The 17,185-nt window shown below is 39.9% G+C and overlaps 2 protein-coding genes across 2 annotated transcripts; one reads left to right on the top strand and one right to left on the bottom strand.

Moving 5' to 3' along the window:
• Positions 1–8,642: 8,642 nt before the first annotated feature.
• On the bottom strand, positions 8,643–12,238 carry LOC109463570 (putative glucose-6-phosphate 1-epimerase). Its single transcript, XM_019760406.1, has 6 exons — positions 12,034–12,238; positions 11,598–11,698; positions 10,806–10,937; positions 10,023–10,142; positions 9,531–9,633; positions 8,643–8,891 (listed from the first exon to the last, which is right to left on the bottom strand). Exons 1-6 carry the CDS (start codon positions 12,236–12,238, stop codon positions 8,680–8,682), a joined length of 873 nt encoding a protein of 290 aa, XP_019615965.1. The 3' UTR covers positions 8,643–8,679.
• Positions 12,239–12,667: 429 nt separating this feature from the next.
• Positions 12,668–16,782, top strand: LOC109463559 (nucleoporin Nup37-like). The gene is made up of 7 exons (XM_019760398.1): positions 12,668–12,901; positions 13,492–13,616; positions 14,193–14,265; positions 14,852–15,037; positions 15,484–15,716; positions 16,112–16,196; positions 16,647–16,782. Exons 1-7 carry the CDS (start codon positions 12,755–12,757, stop codon positions 16,758–16,760), a joined length of 963 nt encoding a protein of 320 aa, XP_019615957.1. The 5' UTR covers positions 12,668–12,754; the 3' UTR covers positions 16,761–16,782.
• The last annotated feature ends 403 nt before the right edge of the window (positions 16,783–17,185 follow it).

Here is a 17,185-nt window from a genome sequence, read left to right as displayed (position 1 = left end):
TCTTCTACCTGACCTGGCATGCGCCAGGGCTGATGGGATACGTAATTCCCCAGAGGTAAATTATTCATTGGATCATAACACCGATCACAGGACAATGCGTGTCTACCTGGACACGCGCTATTGTTCATCGCAGTCCACGCTAATGTTTGAGCCGTCCACCTATGAGCAAAATGGTACAGTCCAATATGTACGTGCTTGTAGGTCTAGAAGACCTCAATTACGCATGTCAAGGTGTTTTTCTCGCACCAATAAAGTATTCTGAAGGCTTTACAGCGCCCTAAAAGTGCAGGTAAATCATTGTGGGAACTAAACTACTGGCGGTGACCGAACGTCCTGAACCCCAAAACCGCAAAATCAACCCCAAAATATCAAATAAAATCGGCCCCTGTAGTTCTAAATAAGACTGCTAGGGGGCCTAAATCTACAAAATGTCTTCACGAGTCCAAGAGCTATCTTCTATTAAAAATTTGTGATCAGAGCATGTTCAGAGCAAAGCAGAAGTCCTGCTGTAGTACTTAGAAAGCTGCTAGGTGGCCCTGAATCGTACCGCTTCTTCGTTTGCCAACATCTGCCAACATCACAATTATCATAAAGATCAATCGAGTTATGTTCTTCACTGACACAAGTACCCGAAAATGTAACCATCTTATTAAGCCTTGTCGTTCAGCGTAAAGAAACGGGTATTCTGGGTGCATGTAATCGACAACAGAGACTTAAGGCAGCAAGTCTCAAGCTGAATGACCTTAAAGACGGACGTATTTACCTCTGTTGGCAAAGCGCCAGGTAACGTGATATGCCCACCTTTGGAATCTATTATCAGCAGTAAGTCATAAACAAACACGTTTTGTGTTCAAAGGTCACCGGATACGGGTTCAGGTGTGGCGTGTTAAGAATAAATACAGTCATCATGGGACTTTCCACCATACTAAAGTTCAGACACGTTGCATCATGCCCCCGCATGGCCACTTCAAGTTTCTCCAGAAACTCTTGGAAAGTATATAACGACACAAAACTTACTTAAACATGAATATGCCACATTTTTGTCGGGGATAACTTTACTAAGGTATTATTGTAGCCTGTTCTGAAGGTAAGACAGAAAAATAATACAATCAGGTATACATACTAGTATATCCCAATTTCAAAAAGTTTGTAAACCAATACGTTTGCCTTCAAATTTAAAATTAGAGAATGTGTTGACAAGGACTTTTGATGAATACTTCCCCGTTCTATATCTACTAGTCAGGAAGTTGGCAACAACAATGTTCAAAAACATGTCGTAAACATTTTAGAGCGTACCAAATCGGCCTACAAAAGGTGATTAGAGCATATGTCTATCATGAACGACGTTGATATTGACAATTATGACAACTAAAGTACAATAGTTATCCTTACACATTCGTCAAATGGACCATATGGCCGTTAAATGTCACAGTCTGACAAACTTTCCACTCCAACTTCCTGACAGCTTTCTCACGAAACTTGATCTATCGGAATGCAGAACCTACATACTACAGTTCCTGAAGCCATACCTGACAACAACTTTCAAGCTAGAAAGTACGCAGTATAGTACGTTAAGTACTTACGGTAAGTAACCTAAATCGTTACCTTCTAAAGACGACAAGCCAAGTGCTGTGGTGTATAAAGTCTTGACTAATTGCATTGTGACTGTAACGACTTTATAACTGATAGGACATTGGCATCACGTGACCAACGACAAATAGCAACTGACAAAAAGTCACCCATGGTTCGTTTGTCCAACTGTAACGCTACCGTATACAATACTCACAGGAGTCACAGCCTACAAACACCGTTAAGGCCGTTCCGCCCCAAGCTTTCGCAGTGTGGTGCACAAGACATGGCTGCCGCTGAAAGAATACAGGAAGACTCTGTCTTACCAAAGGCGTGGGGCATATGTACAGCTGACGAAAGGCGAGGTAGATACCATGTTTCCTGGCGGTATTCGCCTCCAGTCTCTCTCTCTACTGGCGATCTGCGACCTGTCCTTTGACCGACCATATCTACTTACTAGTATTATGGTGGATGTTTGAAGTTCCGGTATGTCGACATGTCTAATAACTAGTGTACGACATTGCTGTGCTCACGTGATGAGGCTTGCCCAATCCACCGTCGACACCCCTGCATGTACACGTCGGCATGAAGGTTGGTTCCTTTTTTTTTCAGGCCTTAGTATAGTTAATACCCTGAAGGATATACTGTCGCGACAGATAATGTCACAGGAGCACGAACACATTGTCCCAAGAGGACGGGACGGGGATTACAAATGTATATGTTCAGATAGTCGGGAGATACCAGAACGATTGAAACTGAACCCATACACGGACTATTTTGATCACGCTCGTCCGATACTGTATCTATGTACGTACGTGACTACTAACCATGGTGAGAGAAAAGGGCCTAATCGTATAATACATTAATAATTCAAAGAGATAATGTATATCATAAAACATGGCCTTCCACAAGCGTTAAGCCCAATGCATGTAGGCGTATTTGCTGTGCACATGACAAAGAAACGTTAAATGTACGATTCTGACAGTACTTTTGTACCGGTATTAGTACTCACATATAGATTGTAATCAGTAGAAAATATGGACATTTTACGTGAATGTTACGACAGTCTACTTGATACAGGTGATATGCATGGTTGACTCCATGGCCACATTAATGGCTGCAATATGGCCACAATCGATAGGAGGCGCTGTCAGAGGGCACCGGCCATCTGAATCCTGAGCATAAAGTCCGATCCATCTTACCATCAATTTATCTACCTTCAACGAACAGAAGTCCAAATGTTTTGAAAATCGAAGTGAGCACTAAAACACCACAAGGAATAATTAAAAAGGGTAAGTAGCTACATTGTATATGTATACTATTCGATAATATATTGAACTCGAATTTTACATGTACATGTATGTGACATTTGTCTATGAGTATGATATAACAACTGAGTACATATGTATTCTTTCGTATCAGGTGCCAGAAACTGACCTAATGAACCGTAACAAAGTTATGTTTGGCTACTATATACATGTACTTTGTAATTTAATTATTTTATTGTTGATAATTATTGGCAGTACAAATGTATATTGCAAATATGTACATGTATGTGCAAACCATTAGCAAAAAATTATACAGGTCAAATGTTTTGATTTATCATATGCTATATGTATATATACTTTATTGTCTTGATTATGATGCAGTTGATATCTAGCACAACATGTATAGGTTCTGAGCAATTAATACATGTGTAAATTACAGCATCATAAATTGCAAACAAAAAATGGTGAAGAAACTCTGAAAGGCTGTAGCATAAATATATTTACTTTATAACATTAGTAATACTACACAACATTTATAACAGACTAGTTATGGCTTTGTTTGAGTAAAACCTGATGTGTACATATTGACATCCCAAGCCAGTCTGTCAACTGCCATGGCTGACCTATATTTGACTGTAATAGAGATGTGTAAACGTATACTTTAAAAGCTGAAGCAGGGTGCACACACTAGTTACCTGTGCTTTGAATTTGTCACTCGTGTCTCTCATGTCTGTATCTACAGTCAGCCTACTAATATATATATATAGACTAGCTCTGCCAAAGTGTATACATTTTGTACTTTCACAGCTGAAGCATGAGTGCACACATTAGTACTAGTAACCGTGCTTTAAACTTGTCAACCATATGCATGTCTCCTGTACCTGTATGTATGACAGCGTATATATATATATATATATATATATATATAGTGAGAGAGATAGGGGGAGACTAGCTCTGGCACTTCTTGCCAAAAGAATTTGTCTAACTATATCCAAGGAGGTTCAAAAAGAAAGCTTCCTTTTTGAACCTCCTTGCTATATCTATAACAGTTACATGTGCATGTATTTGTAAAAGTACCATTTAAAAAAGATATCACATACTTGAATAGTAGTCCACTTTTAACACAAATGCTTGAAATTGTAATTTGTTGTTTCACTTGGATCACAGAATACAGTTTTGCCTAGTAGTAGTAGTACTAGTATGTTATGATGTATGTATGTGAAAGACAACTGTACTAGTATCCTGCAACATTTCTGTGTAGGTCAATGGGTGAAATGTTTACATCAGTTTGTTTGCAGCTAACAATTAATGACAGGCCTTGCATGAAAGCTTACAAAGCAAACATTTGGAATTTGACCCAATATTTGACATCCACTTTATTGCCTACATACACAAATGGAGCAGGAAAATGGAGCATCCATCCAAAATTCTGCACAGGACACTGATCTACAGATGCCAAATTTTCCCTACCAAAATGTACACTGAAGATCTAGACACCAACTGAACACACTTTCTTGTTGCCTGTACTAACCTGTACATTCAGCTAAATGTACAATGTAGACACTGATTTTGTGCACTTCAGCTCTCACTCAGTCAACCTGCAAAAATGATATGAATTTTCGTAATGATTGCCATGAGTAGACAGCACATCTGTTGTTAGCATATATAAGTTCATGTATTTATCTTTATTCTATTTGGCTTTGCATTAGGGCAATACATGGTAGCCTAGGCAGCATTGCTATTATGTAAGGGATCCAAGATTATTGAAAATGACATACAATTTCAAGACATATATACACACAATACAGTAAAATCAATCAAATGTACAGAACACATGTATGTTACATGTCATAGACAGTTTATGGTTACCTGTAAGTTAACAGCCCTGTATTTTTCACCTGTAGTAAAGGTTACTGTTTCAATGCACTTACCACAGGCAGGTAATTTATGATGTATAAACCAATACAACACCATACAACTGTGCATTCACCACATGTCTGACTATAAATGCGTATATTGTCAGTACTAGCTGTGGAAAACCCCACAGCTGTTGTCAGATTTGTAACACATACGTGTGCGACCTGCTATTCAAACAGCAGGGACTTTCCATTACGTAAGTGGAGGGCACCTTTTGTTCAGACGTCAAGTGTTTCATAACTTATACTGATGTTATCAGTGTCCATTTAGCTTATCGCAAACAACTTGTTCTAAAACAGATGTCGTGGCTAGGGCTGGGTCCCAGTACACTATATGTCTGTACCTGTATAACCTGGGTCTGTTAAGTTAAAGGTACAGGTCCAGACTTGAGCGTCACCTGTACATAGTCTTGGTTGTCCATCGTTAGACTAAACACATACTAGTGGTAGACTAAACACTGTTGCCAGCGGATACCATTTATTTAGACACTGGTAAATCCTGCCTTGAAGATGACATTTTGACAATACAGCATTTTGAAATTAGGGAAAATTGTAGTAAAAGTTGTGTGAAAGTTGCTTGAAATATGTGTGCAATTTAATGGCCTTGAAACTTAATGCTGCTGCTTCCATGTTAATGTTTTGACTGGAAAGGGTACTTCAGGAAAAAATGGGGTGTAGGGTTGGGCTGAATTTCAATCCAATTCAAACAAAATCTGTACGGTTCACAACACTACACTTCGTATTCGTAAATCAAAGAGAGTGCATGTCATGTGAAATGAATATATGACATACTGTACTGCAAAATTTTCATCTGTAACTTACTAGTAGTAGTAGTAAGGCAGTCTACAGCATATTCTATGGCTGCTATAACGAAATTATTGTCTGAAAATTGTATGTTACATCTGGGGGTTTTGAAACTCACATATATATAACATTATCATAAATATTTCCTCTACCATATCTGTGTTCAACTAGTCAATTGCAATTGGGGCTAATATCCAAGATGATCCTATATAGGGTGGCAAAAGACAGTATCATGATCATACCTAGGGTGTCAAAATGGATACTGTATGGCAAATGGATACTGCCTGGCCAATTTGATAAGTCTTTTGCCACCTAGGATCTGCTTGGAGATTATAATGGAAAGGAAATTCAGTGGGGTGCATATCCCCATGTAGATGCAGAGGGAATTTTCAACCAATGTCACAAACTGCTTGTCAACTTGCCACAAATAACAAACCAACTCCTTGACTGTATTTCTAGAATTGGTCATAGCAAGGACATTATACACAGTGTATAATGTCCTTGGTCATAGAAAATTCTATTCCAGATGTGGACTTGGGTTTCGATTAGTCACAAAATATTCCTCATGTATCGCAATACATAATATTTTGTACATGATAGTACGCCGAAGGGATCGATCTACAAGATTTGTGGACCTGTCATACATTTCGGAACGAAAAATGGGTGGAAAATTTCATTACTTTCTCATGACATTTTTGTCAGTTCACATACATTATTTTTCCGAAACTCTCTTCCTCCTATGAAAACGAGTCAATATCCCACAGTCCGGATGATGATGACAACGAAACACATCCCAGTTCGCCCCCCTCCCCCAGTCTATAAAATAAGCACAAACCTGAATCCTGTGCGCAGAGCTCAGGGTTCCCTCAACACACAACTGTTACTCGATGTGTTCTTTCTTTTATCCAGACAATTTTCCTTCTTTTCGTTGCGCAGCAAAACTGAGACTTCTTGGGGTTAGGAGCCGATAATACAGGGATTTCCCCTCCTTCGTTTACATCATGACCTGGAATAAAACACTTGCTTCGGAAGGGGGTAAGTGTAGACTTTTCTTTAAAAATAATCGGCTTACGTTTGGTTCATATTTATGCCTTCAAATTCTAGCAAGACCAGCTAAGTAATAATAACAAAATACTTTCCCATTTAAGTTAGATATGCGGATATTTTTACTTTATTCGCATCTAGAAAAACGAAAAGTAATTTCCCCCATTTGCGAATTGTACTCTTCCACAATATTATACCAAAAGGAAGGCACCTACCAGGCAGAAATTACACAACTACGGAGATACGACCTTATTTCATATGAAAACACTTCTCTGATTCAGAAAAATAATTCTAATATTTCTTAGCCTACAGTGATGCCATTCACATCCATCTGTAGGTCGTTCACTTGGTGATTCATGAATCGTGTTCTGATGCGGTCAGTCTAAATCCTGATTACCAGGATAATGTACTGCAATGACGTCATCGGTTCGGTGACCTGGAAAAACACTCGGTCAGTGCCTGATTGGTCAAACAGCCTTAATTGATGTAAGACCCGGATAGGAAAACAATAACAGGTTGAACTGCCAAAAGAAACTGGGCTTTGCAACACAAAGTCGAAATGCGTGGCTCGAACTTAATCTCCAAGCAGATCCCTCTCGGTGGCAAAAAGACAGTATCAAATTGGCCAGACAGTATCCATTAGCCAGAGAAGCTCCATTAGCCACCGACGGGGATCAGGACAAAATCGGCCATATATAAAAAGGTAACGATCATTCCCCACAACCTCTGCTTGGAGAGTAGCTCGAACTACGAAAACACCAGAAAGCTCTCATCTTTCTCGACATCGTATTTGTCTGATTTGATTGGACATTGGTAAGATTTAAGACGGATTTATTGTTTTTATCCAGTTAAAAACAACTGAATTGCAAACCAATTTACAAAACATTAGTATATTAAAACTACAGGTTTGCAATCAATATAGGCGTACGATTAACAAACCAATAAAAATACATGTTTCATACCTGATAAATTTCCCGGACAACATTTGATACAGAACAGTGTACTACATTTAAAAAGACAACAGTCAGGGGTTTAGTCCATAGTTATTGAGGAGTTGGGCCATGAACGGTATAGGCGAGTTCTTATATAGAGGGTAAAATATGCAATACTGGTACATGTACTATATATGACACAGTAACACCTTTCGGTGTTATTGAACGTTCCCCTGCTGGCATTGTTGTGACTTTCCCAGCCGGCAAATCGGAGTCGCCAATGACAATGTCATTGAAAGACCATGCGTGCTTGAAAAACCTCTTATCCTGGCGCCACGAAGAAAGGTGAATACACACAGCGCTTAGAATTCCCAGCCTGGCCTTTCCCATGGCATTAGCTTTGTTGTCTGTAAAGTTGTACACGTAAAAGACCTTCCATTCCGTACAATTGTATTGTGGCCCAATGGCTTAACTACAGCCAATACCTGAGGCCCTGTGCTCTATCTAGGACCGTCGAAGAGGATTAACTGACGGGGGGGCGGTACCGACTTCTGACGAACTTTGACCCAGTGATGACGTCACATGTGGCTAAAAGTCACGTGTCCACAGCACTTGGGTCATAGAGCTGATGAAGACTGAGTGATTCTGAAGAAAATTTCTGGTGACTTAATTTTGTTGTAGAGTTAGAGAACAGTTTGATTTTTCAGGATTAACTCGAGTAAGTCAGTGTAACCTAATGGTGGAGTTTTGTTTTGTTGTGTTGTGTTTAGTCCGTGTTTTTTAACGGTGTCGCTCAATACAAGGCCAATTATTTTTGGCCACTTCTAGGCATAGAGCTAGAGGTACTAAAGTGAGTATATTGTAGTTATGTCAGGAGATGGCGGTGGACCTTTGTTTTGAAGCTTTGTGGATTGTAGTCGGACGGAAAGCAACTGTTTGGAAGAGAGTTCCATAATTTTGCAGTCCGGGGAAAGAAGCTGTTGTTGTAAAATGACTTGGAGACAGGTATGTTAACGGTGTATTGATGAGAACTGGAAGAGAACCTAGTGGCACGCTGAAAGGTTCTGAGTGGCGGAACAAGAAGTGCAAGTTCTCCTGAACATCGACCGTGAAAGTATCTGTAAAAGTGTTTGTTTTTAGTCTGCCCTATAACGTCAGCGTCTGGACAGCTGTGAACTCTTCTCCTGGCATCAGCGTGACGGGGGTGACCACGTGACCTGCCTCCACGCAAACGAACGAGAGGTACTCCTCGTTCCCAAGGTCCGGGAAGTTTGGGCTCATGGTCTCCCACGGGTTCCACACCACCGTGTCTGGGAAGTTCTCTTTCTCCATGTGAAGCGTGCGGCCGCCGTTTATACCTGAAACATATTCAATTCAATTCGTTATTATTATACCAACATTGCAGACATACAGTATATAGAATTATAGTGTTGCCTGAATGGCGCTGGTATTTACAATCAATGCATTAAACATTGCAAACAATGCAAAATACATAACATTACATTGCATTACATACATATGCATGTATACATGAATATACACATACTACTGATATGAACGGAACATCCCAGACATAACAAGTTCTGATTATACAGTCTGATTGTAGAGTCTGATGGACTGATGTAGGAAAGAGTTCTGAAGAGTTATATGTATAATACACTAGAAAGGTAACATTTGCAAAGAAAATGCATAATGTTTACCTTCGCATATGGTCTGCTCTGTTAATTCTTACTTAATAAACACATTCATATATATGGTGCCAGGAGACTAAATCCCTCCTGCTATAAAATTGCAACATGATGTAACCCAACACCAGTTACCATGGTCATGGTGACAGGCGGTTCAGGTCATTGACCTTAGTTGTTTGGAGAAGAAGAAGAGGAACATAATACTCATTTTCACTTGAGTTAAGTGAGAAAAGTCGTGTCAAGCCGGTGACAAGGTAGGGTTCGAACCCGCGACCTCTTGGTTCCGAGTTCTATGTAGTTAGTGCCCACCTTTGATGATGTGACTAGAAGGTGTGTTGCCGTACACAGAGTCTACAAACTCTCCTACAGTCAACAGTTCGCGGCTTTCTGTGAACCTCTGGAAGTCTCGAGTCTACGTGCATGTATTTGAATGGAAAATAATCACGTAAGGCACAGTTCTGATTTTCACATGGCTATGAATAGGCGATAGAGGTGAACAGAAAAAAATTAACGAAACTAAGGAACATAATGACATTCAGGAGGACTAATACGTACTATTTATACCAATGATAGAAATATATGATAAGAATGAGATATAAGAAGAATGCTACACATACATTCCATCTTTTTTTTTCTTTTGAGAAAACAAGTATCCTTATAAATAAATAAGACTTGCTTTTGCGGTTTTATTTCTTGAGTTCAGCATCGTGTGAACGAAATTAAAAGATGTGTAATACAAAACAATAGAGTTTAACAGAAAGGGTAAAAAAATCGGGGGAAAATGACATTGTTGATTCTCACCTTGTCTATGTACTCCAAACCTTGCATACCGGAAACAGTCACTGACCTAATGTCGTCGACCCGGAAGTAATTGTGCAGTAATGTGGTAAAATTGAAGGTGCTCTCTCCAGTATTTTTCACCTTGATAAGACAAAAAATGCCATTTATGTTCAATTTTTAAAACACAACAGTTGTGGCAAAGGAAAAACCCAAGGAATTCTGTTTGAAAATACCTTAAAATGTTGCCAAAAAAAGTTCTCATTGACAAGCAACTGGATATGATTTTCGAAACGGTCAGACGTTTCAGGTAGCATCCGATACCTTTCTCACAACTCTCCAGTGTCACTGACGAAAGGTACATGTAGTGGATGCTACCTGAAACGTCTGACCGTTTCCAAAATCATATCCAGTTTCTTGAGTAACTGTTTCTTGGCATATCTTATTACCTGGAGTGTTCTGTCCTGTAGAAAATTGGTAAACCAAAACTAAGCCTGCGGTTTTAACCCCCCGTTCCCTTCTAGTCGTATCAATCTTTTGTTGTGAAATGTCTGTCTTTTATGTCATTATTTTATTTTGATGTGTCAAGTTGGCAGGAGTGGGTTGGTGGGAGCACTTGGACAGTAACCTGCCGTGGGTAGCTTGGCACATCCTTTTTCTATTCCCCTTCCTTTGTCTATGTCTCAGTCACGCCGAAAAGTTAAAAAAAATAGTTAAAAAACCTCCTGTCTCTCTTGTCTAGTTTTCATTTTTTTTTATTTAGTTATACCCCAATTAAAAACGGATGTCTAACCTTCACCGACGTACCTTAAGAGTGGTTTTAAACGCCGTGTCTCCGAACACCAAGGCGTAAGTTAACTTGAACTTGTGGTTCCAGAGTTGTCTGGTCTCCTCATTGTCAACCAGGCTGTAGACCGCTGTGGCGTTCCCATTGGAATCCTGGGAAAGTACAAAAAGGTTATTTTTTTTTTCATTGGTAGACAGAATCATGGGATACATGTAGCCTCCGTAGCAGGCTTATAGAACTGGGGGGTTTGGTGGTCTTCGACTGTTTTCTGATTTAGCTCAGTTCTAACAGGGGTAATTCGACCAGGGGTGCTATGTTGTCTATATGCAATCAGAAAATAGCACATAAAAGCTCCCAAAGACCCTGAGGACCCCCCCCCCCCCCAGTTTTTGGCATGCTATGGAGGCTAGGATATATTCAAATTTGGGGTGATACCACCTGTATATCTCCTGGGGGTGACCAATGTCCTTGGTGCTGAACTGCCCTTCAATGAGCACGTTGGCCGAACGTACTGCCCTGCGCGAAACCCGTAATATATTGTGCATGTTACTTGGGCAGATCTTTTGGTGGCTGCAAAAACAACATCAAATTGACCAGGCAGTATCCATTGGCCAGAAACTTACCATTTCGCCACCGGTGGCAAATGGATGGCTGCCTGGCGATTTTGATTCTTTTGATTCTGCTTGGATGTTATCTTGTGTGGACTCTCCTCTAATTTCCACCTTTACCGTAAGTTTACCTTTCTAGTACACGTATATTTCTGTTTTCTTTAGCCAGGGTAGACCAATTCAGTGGCAGTAAATATACCGTACCTTTTGTGGACCCTCCTCCAATGTCCACCGGGACGTCCTGGCGAACCCGTGAGTCGGACCGGCCTCCCACTGACCAAAGTGGGGAAACGCAATCGGGATTCCTGAGGTAGGATAAAAAACAACCAATATGTTGAGGTTGTTGTAGCGTAACTGTACATGTGTTCGCTTCGAAACCAAGCGGTCCCGGGTTCGAACCCTGCCATGCTACAGACCGTGTGCATTTGCCCTTGGAAAAGGCACTTTACACGTACGACTTTCCCCACTTAAACAAGCGAAAATGAGTATATACTAGTATGTCTGTTGTTCTTGCGTTTGTCTGCTTCTTGGCGGCATGAAAATAACTTCGGAAACTTGCATTGTGATAAATGTTGGAATAGAAAAAAAGGAAACGTTAACGTTGTGTGAAAAAATAGTAGCTAAATTCACCCATAGATACCTGCTCTGATGGGTGCCTGGTTGTCATATATCGCCTCCCTACTCTGGAACAGGACATCTTTTCCCGCCACTTTCCAGGACAAGACCGTCGCTCCGTGGAAGTGTACTTGGACCTTCTGTGAGAATGTGGAACCGACGTACAGCAATGCAGTTATCAAAATATAGAAACGGATTCTGCTCTCTTTGAGACAGCCAAGCACAGCCATGGTGGTCGGTTGAGAAATATGCAGCACACTTTAGAAGTTGAACTTTGGTCTGTACAACAGGGTTCAAAAGGTTACGCATTTACTGTTTGCTAAAACGACAGCCGAAGTTGATTGATAATACAAAAGGGTTGGTGCTATAGTTGCTAGTATACGGTGGTCTATGCAGTTTTGGTCAAAGCCGCAAAGCGACGCTTCTGCACAAACACCGTTCAATTCAAAGCGAGTGAACTATTCAAGCTGGCAGGGGGTTACCCTTATAGAAAAGAAGAAAATAGAAAGAAAAGATGAAGAGGTGACCATCTAACTAAATAATTTCAATTTCATAATTTTATAGTAAATTATACTATGAAAGGGGTGAAATGTATCGCAAATAAAGCACATCTTAGGCATAACGAGCTAATTCTTACCCCTTCAGAATAGTGGCCGATTCCTTCACGGGTCACTTCTTGACCTCTACACGCGGGAAAACTGAGTTTGCACAAAAATTTGAATCTAAACTTTAAATTCTTCGGCGAAATGGCCGACCAAGAAGTGAACAGCACGTACTCGTTTGAATGTCAAGGTTACGTGCATGTTGTGGAGTTCAGCCCGTTCGAACAGTCGTCCCAACTCGTGGCGTACGGCGGGAACAACCGCGTGTCTGTGGCCAAGTGTGTGTTTCCGGTAGGTGCCCCCCTCCCCACTTTGTATATACATGTTCAACGTAACATTTAACGTAAGATTTAATCTCCAAGCAGATCTTTTGGTGCATGGGGGTAAGACAGTCTGTAACCGTTACAGACTGGCCAATTTGATACTGTCTTACCCCCACCAAAAGATCTGCTTGGATATTTAGTAAGATCATAATTTAAGCGTTACAGGTATGATAAAATTCGACAAAAATCTTTTATTTCTGAACATATGATATCAATATCATTTATTCGCCCATTAATAATAAACTATGGAATTGTATATGCACAGTTGCACTTAATTTTTACGGAAAAAATTATGGATGGATGAAAAAAGTTTTTTGATATAATTTATGAATGAAGGGAGGGAGAGAGAGAGAGAGAGGGAGAGTTCAACCAAGGAGGTTAAACCTATATATGGAAATGTGGATACATTACTTTGTATGTTGTACATGTATAATTTGGCATCTTACGCATTTTGTTAGGAAAAATTAAGTGCAACTGTGCAACTGTGTACACATTTCCATATCTTAGTACATGTATATTGTATCAGCTACCTTTAAAGTTTAATAAATCCTGTTTTAGGAAGAAGACAAGGAGTTGGTTGATCTTGAGTATGAACATCTGAGAGATTTTCACCATGGTACAAGAGTTGACGCCATCGCGTGGAGCCCACAAACCAACATCAACACCTTACCCAGGGTCGTCAGGTCTCTGAGAAATCTAACATTCATTTTCACCTTTGCATTAGAATTTAGATGGAGATAGCCAGGTGATTGCCAGACCCATAGCACACTAGGCCTAAAGTTCTGTATCTTGACTTGATCTGTATCTGTATAGCTGGTATAACCGCCCTTCATGCGTAACACACCAGCTTCTGTATCTGTATCAGTAACACACCAGCTTTTGTATCTATATACTAGTAGCCGATATAACCGCCCTTCATGCGTAACACACCAGATTAAGTTATCTAGTATCTAGTGCTATGGGTCTGGCATCCAGGCTAGATGGAGTTTGCCTTGACTAGTACAAAATTTTGAAATGTTTTAACTTTGTAACCAAACATCTGTCATCATGGTAACTTGTGTTATAGCATTGCAGGCATACTGTGGAGTTTGGTACATCACTTACTTAGTATATTGCAAGTTTTAGGGCAGACTTGGGAGGCTAATCACCATATATATGAGATAATACGACTGTGTTTTAGGAAGAATAATAACAGTTTGTTTTGTTTCATGTAATAATTTCTGTGGAGACTGAAGAAAGCCCTGCATTCGTCCCCACAGATTCAGTACAGCTGGTTCAGACAGAAAAATCCGCATCTTTTCTTCAGACTTGAAGGAGAAAGACTCTGTACAGGTGGGAATATGCACTGCTCTTGCCAATTTCTTGTATTTTCTTTCCTACCTTTCTCTTTCTACTTTTGCCCCAATTTCAAGCATTTCCAGAGATTGACCTGAAAAAATTGCAGTTTCATGAAATCAACAGTATTTGAAAAATTGATATCTTCAATAAATATTATACAATATATATTGTTTATACATATGTATAAGTAATTTAGTATGAAGTATTTTGAAGGTTAAGCATCCAGGTAATAACAAGCACAAGTAAACTGTTACTCAAGCAACTGGATAGATTTTGAAAGTAAAATTTCACTGTAAGTAACACATTCCAAGTAGCATCCAATACTTTTCTTCTGTAACTATGCATTGATAATGATATATGTTCTTGTTCCACTGTTGTATTTTCATTTTGTAGGTTTTGGAGGGTCACACAGATTATGTCTAGTAGGAGAGATTTAAACTCCTGTCACCATACGGTATATATGAATGTGTTTGAGTAAAAATTACACAGTAAGAATAAAAGATATTAACACTTATGTTTGAGTAAGAATACCAGATCATATACGAAGGTAAACCTTTTTAGTAATATCTTTATTTTGTAGGTTTTGGAGGGTCACACAGATTATGTTAACGACGTGGTGTTTGAGCCGACTGTTGGAGAGCAGGTAGCGAGCGTGAGTGACGACCACACCTGTCGTGTTTGGGACGGGGACGGCACACAGAAGGCCGTCCTGCCGCTCAGGGGACCCGGCGTGTCTGTACGCTGGCACCCAGAGGATCCTGGGAAGGTATGCTTGGGTTCATCCAGTGTTCTAGTCAACTTCCGCCATGTTGATTTGATTATATCATGGAGTTAAAATCCAGTTAAAAACCTCCTTGATTGTATGGATGACATCCGCGTGTGCATGAATTTTCAGCCGTTTCGAAATACAAAAAAGTTTGCGACCATACTGTAAATCGTACAAAATGAATGAATGTATGTCATATGTTGCAAAAAAAGTATTGAAAAACAATATTAATATCATAGAATGCCGAAATCAATTCAGGAAAAGAAGCTTAATGGTCATAGCTACTTCTCTTGATAAGTGTGTTGGGTTCTTTTACTTGCAGAGGCTTACACCTGAAACCATATTTTAGTTCACCATATTTATCTTTCATCATGTCATGATCTGACTATTTTGTCTCTAATTTTTGTAAAAAAAACTCTCATTTCTATATTATTTCATAACAAAAGCTGATGGTTGCTGAAAAAACTGGCATCATCCGGTTCTATGACATCATCACCTGCCAGCCAATCATGTCGTTGGATTGTGGCCACGCCCCCCTGACCGCAGCCGATTGGTGCAGGACGGATCCGCTGACTGTCGGGGCCGTGGCGGGCTGTGATTGGTTCATGTGGGACGTGACAAGGTCGAGTCGTCCGGAGGACAGGCGACAGGTCCATCCTGAGGGCGCCAAGAACTTCAGGTGGCCATGGCAGAATTATTAAAGTGCCTGATCAACATGTTCATTTTTGCGTCACTGACTACTAAAATTTTGGCTGGGACAAATGTAAAGACACTTTGGGACATTTTTGGGACAATAGAAAAATAATCAACTGCAGAATGTCAGCCCTGCTTCTTTTGTTTACCAGGCACACATCCTGGCTTTTGGCTTCGGAAAAGTCCCCTCAAATTTCCTGTCTATTCTGCAATTATTGTGTGTCTGGGAGTCAGAACGTAAGCAAAATAAAGTTGAAGTCATACAATACTGGGAAAGTTCATCCTCACTTGGGGACAATTGAAATATATTTTAGGGACAGTGCTGGGGCAATAAGAAGAAAAGTTAATTTCCAGTTCTCAGACTGCGTTGTTTTCATACAGCTGGTGCAGAGTGAGTGAGAAGCTGTTTGCCACCTGTGGTCGTCCCGGCAACCAGGTAAAGGTGTTCCACAAGGGGCATCATCAGGTGAGGAAACTGTCAATCAAAATTATGCAAATGACGTCATTCTAGATATCAAAACTAGATTGGTTCATTGCTTAATAAAGATACGCTTTAACCGCTAATGTTAATTATGTTTACCAAAGGAAAACATCTTTTTGCTCAGTTTCTTCTTCTCCAAACAGTGGCCTCTGACCTTAACCAATGTTGTGTCTGTTGCCATGGTAACTAGTGTTGGGTTACATCATGTTGCAATTACATAGTAGGAGGGATTTATACTCCTGTCACCCTATACTAGTATGTGAATGTGTTTGAGTAAGAATTAACAGATCAGACCATATGTGAAGGTAAACATTATGCATTTGCCTTGCAAATGTTACCTTTCTAGTTTTTAATGTTCTAGTCTTAGATATATATGTATCATAGTGCTGTGTTTTTCAATGCTGGAATTTGCTGTTGGTTTTTTTTACTTGCTAGACCCCAGTTTCCAGTAGCATGGCTGTCCAGGGTGGTCTATCGTGGCACGCGAGGCTGCCTGTCTGTGCAGTCGGTGGGGACAGAGTTGTACACATGTGGCTGGCCGAGCTATAATACATCAGTGCCTGAAGAAATTAGATACTAGTATATGGGATGTTGTACTGAACTCCTACCACTTCAAATTCTACATAATATTCTTAATTGCATTCCAAGTTTTTTTTTTTGGGGGGGGGGCTTTAGATGTCCAGTAAAAGTATGCTACATGTACAAATATCCAAATACCAGTTATGTGTCATAAATGATGTAAGTTGTAACCTTTTCTCAATTTCCTAAAAAACTAAAAAGAGGAAAATTTAAGCTGTAAGTTGAAATTTAATCTGCTGTCCAAGAGTATGTAATGTCTTTTTGTTTCGCTTCTGTGATTCAAGGAACTTGGAATGGCTTGTCTGAAAGGACTGACTACCAATTTTCAGTAACTGTTTTCTATATTGTATATGTAGATTTACAAAGTGATTTAGTAGACTCATACAATATCCGGT

Source organism: Branchiostoma belcheri, unplaced genomic scaffold (genome assembly GCF_001625305.1).
Source record: "Branchiostoma belcheri isolate BF01 breed outbred unplaced genomic scaffold, Haploidv18h27 scaffold128, whole genome shotgun sequence".
Lineage (NCBI taxonomy): Eukaryota > Metazoa > Chordata > Leptocardii > Amphioxiformes > Branchiostomatidae > Branchiostoma > Branchiostoma belcheri.
This window is presented reverse-complemented; position numbering and strand designations above follow the sequence as displayed.

Coding starts and splice junctions, on each gene's coding strand:
- LOC109463570 (XM_019760406.1), bottom strand. CDS start 12,238: ATGGCTGTGCTTGGCTGTCTCAAAGAGAGCAGAATCCGTTTCTATATT. Junction 10,938..11,597: donor TGGAGGAGGGTCCACAAAAG/GTACGGTATATT, acceptor GTACTTTCCCAG/GATTCCAATGGGAACGCCAC. Junction 9,634..10,022: donor GTTTGGAGTACATAGACAAG/GTGAGAATCAAC, acceptor ACATGCACGTAG/ACTCGAGACTTCCAGAGGTT.
- LOC109463559 (XM_019760398.1), top strand. CDS start 12,755: ATGGCCGACCAAGAAGTGAACAGCACGTACTCGTTTGAATGTCAAGGT. Junction 13,617..14,192: donor ACCTTACCCAGGGTCGTCAG/GTCTCTGAGAAA, acceptor TCGTCCCCACAG/ATTCAGTACAGCTGGTTCAG. Junction 14,266..14,851: donor AGGAGAAAGACTCTGTACAG/GTGGGAATATGC, acceptor TTTATTTTGTAG/GTTTTGGAGGGTCACACAGA.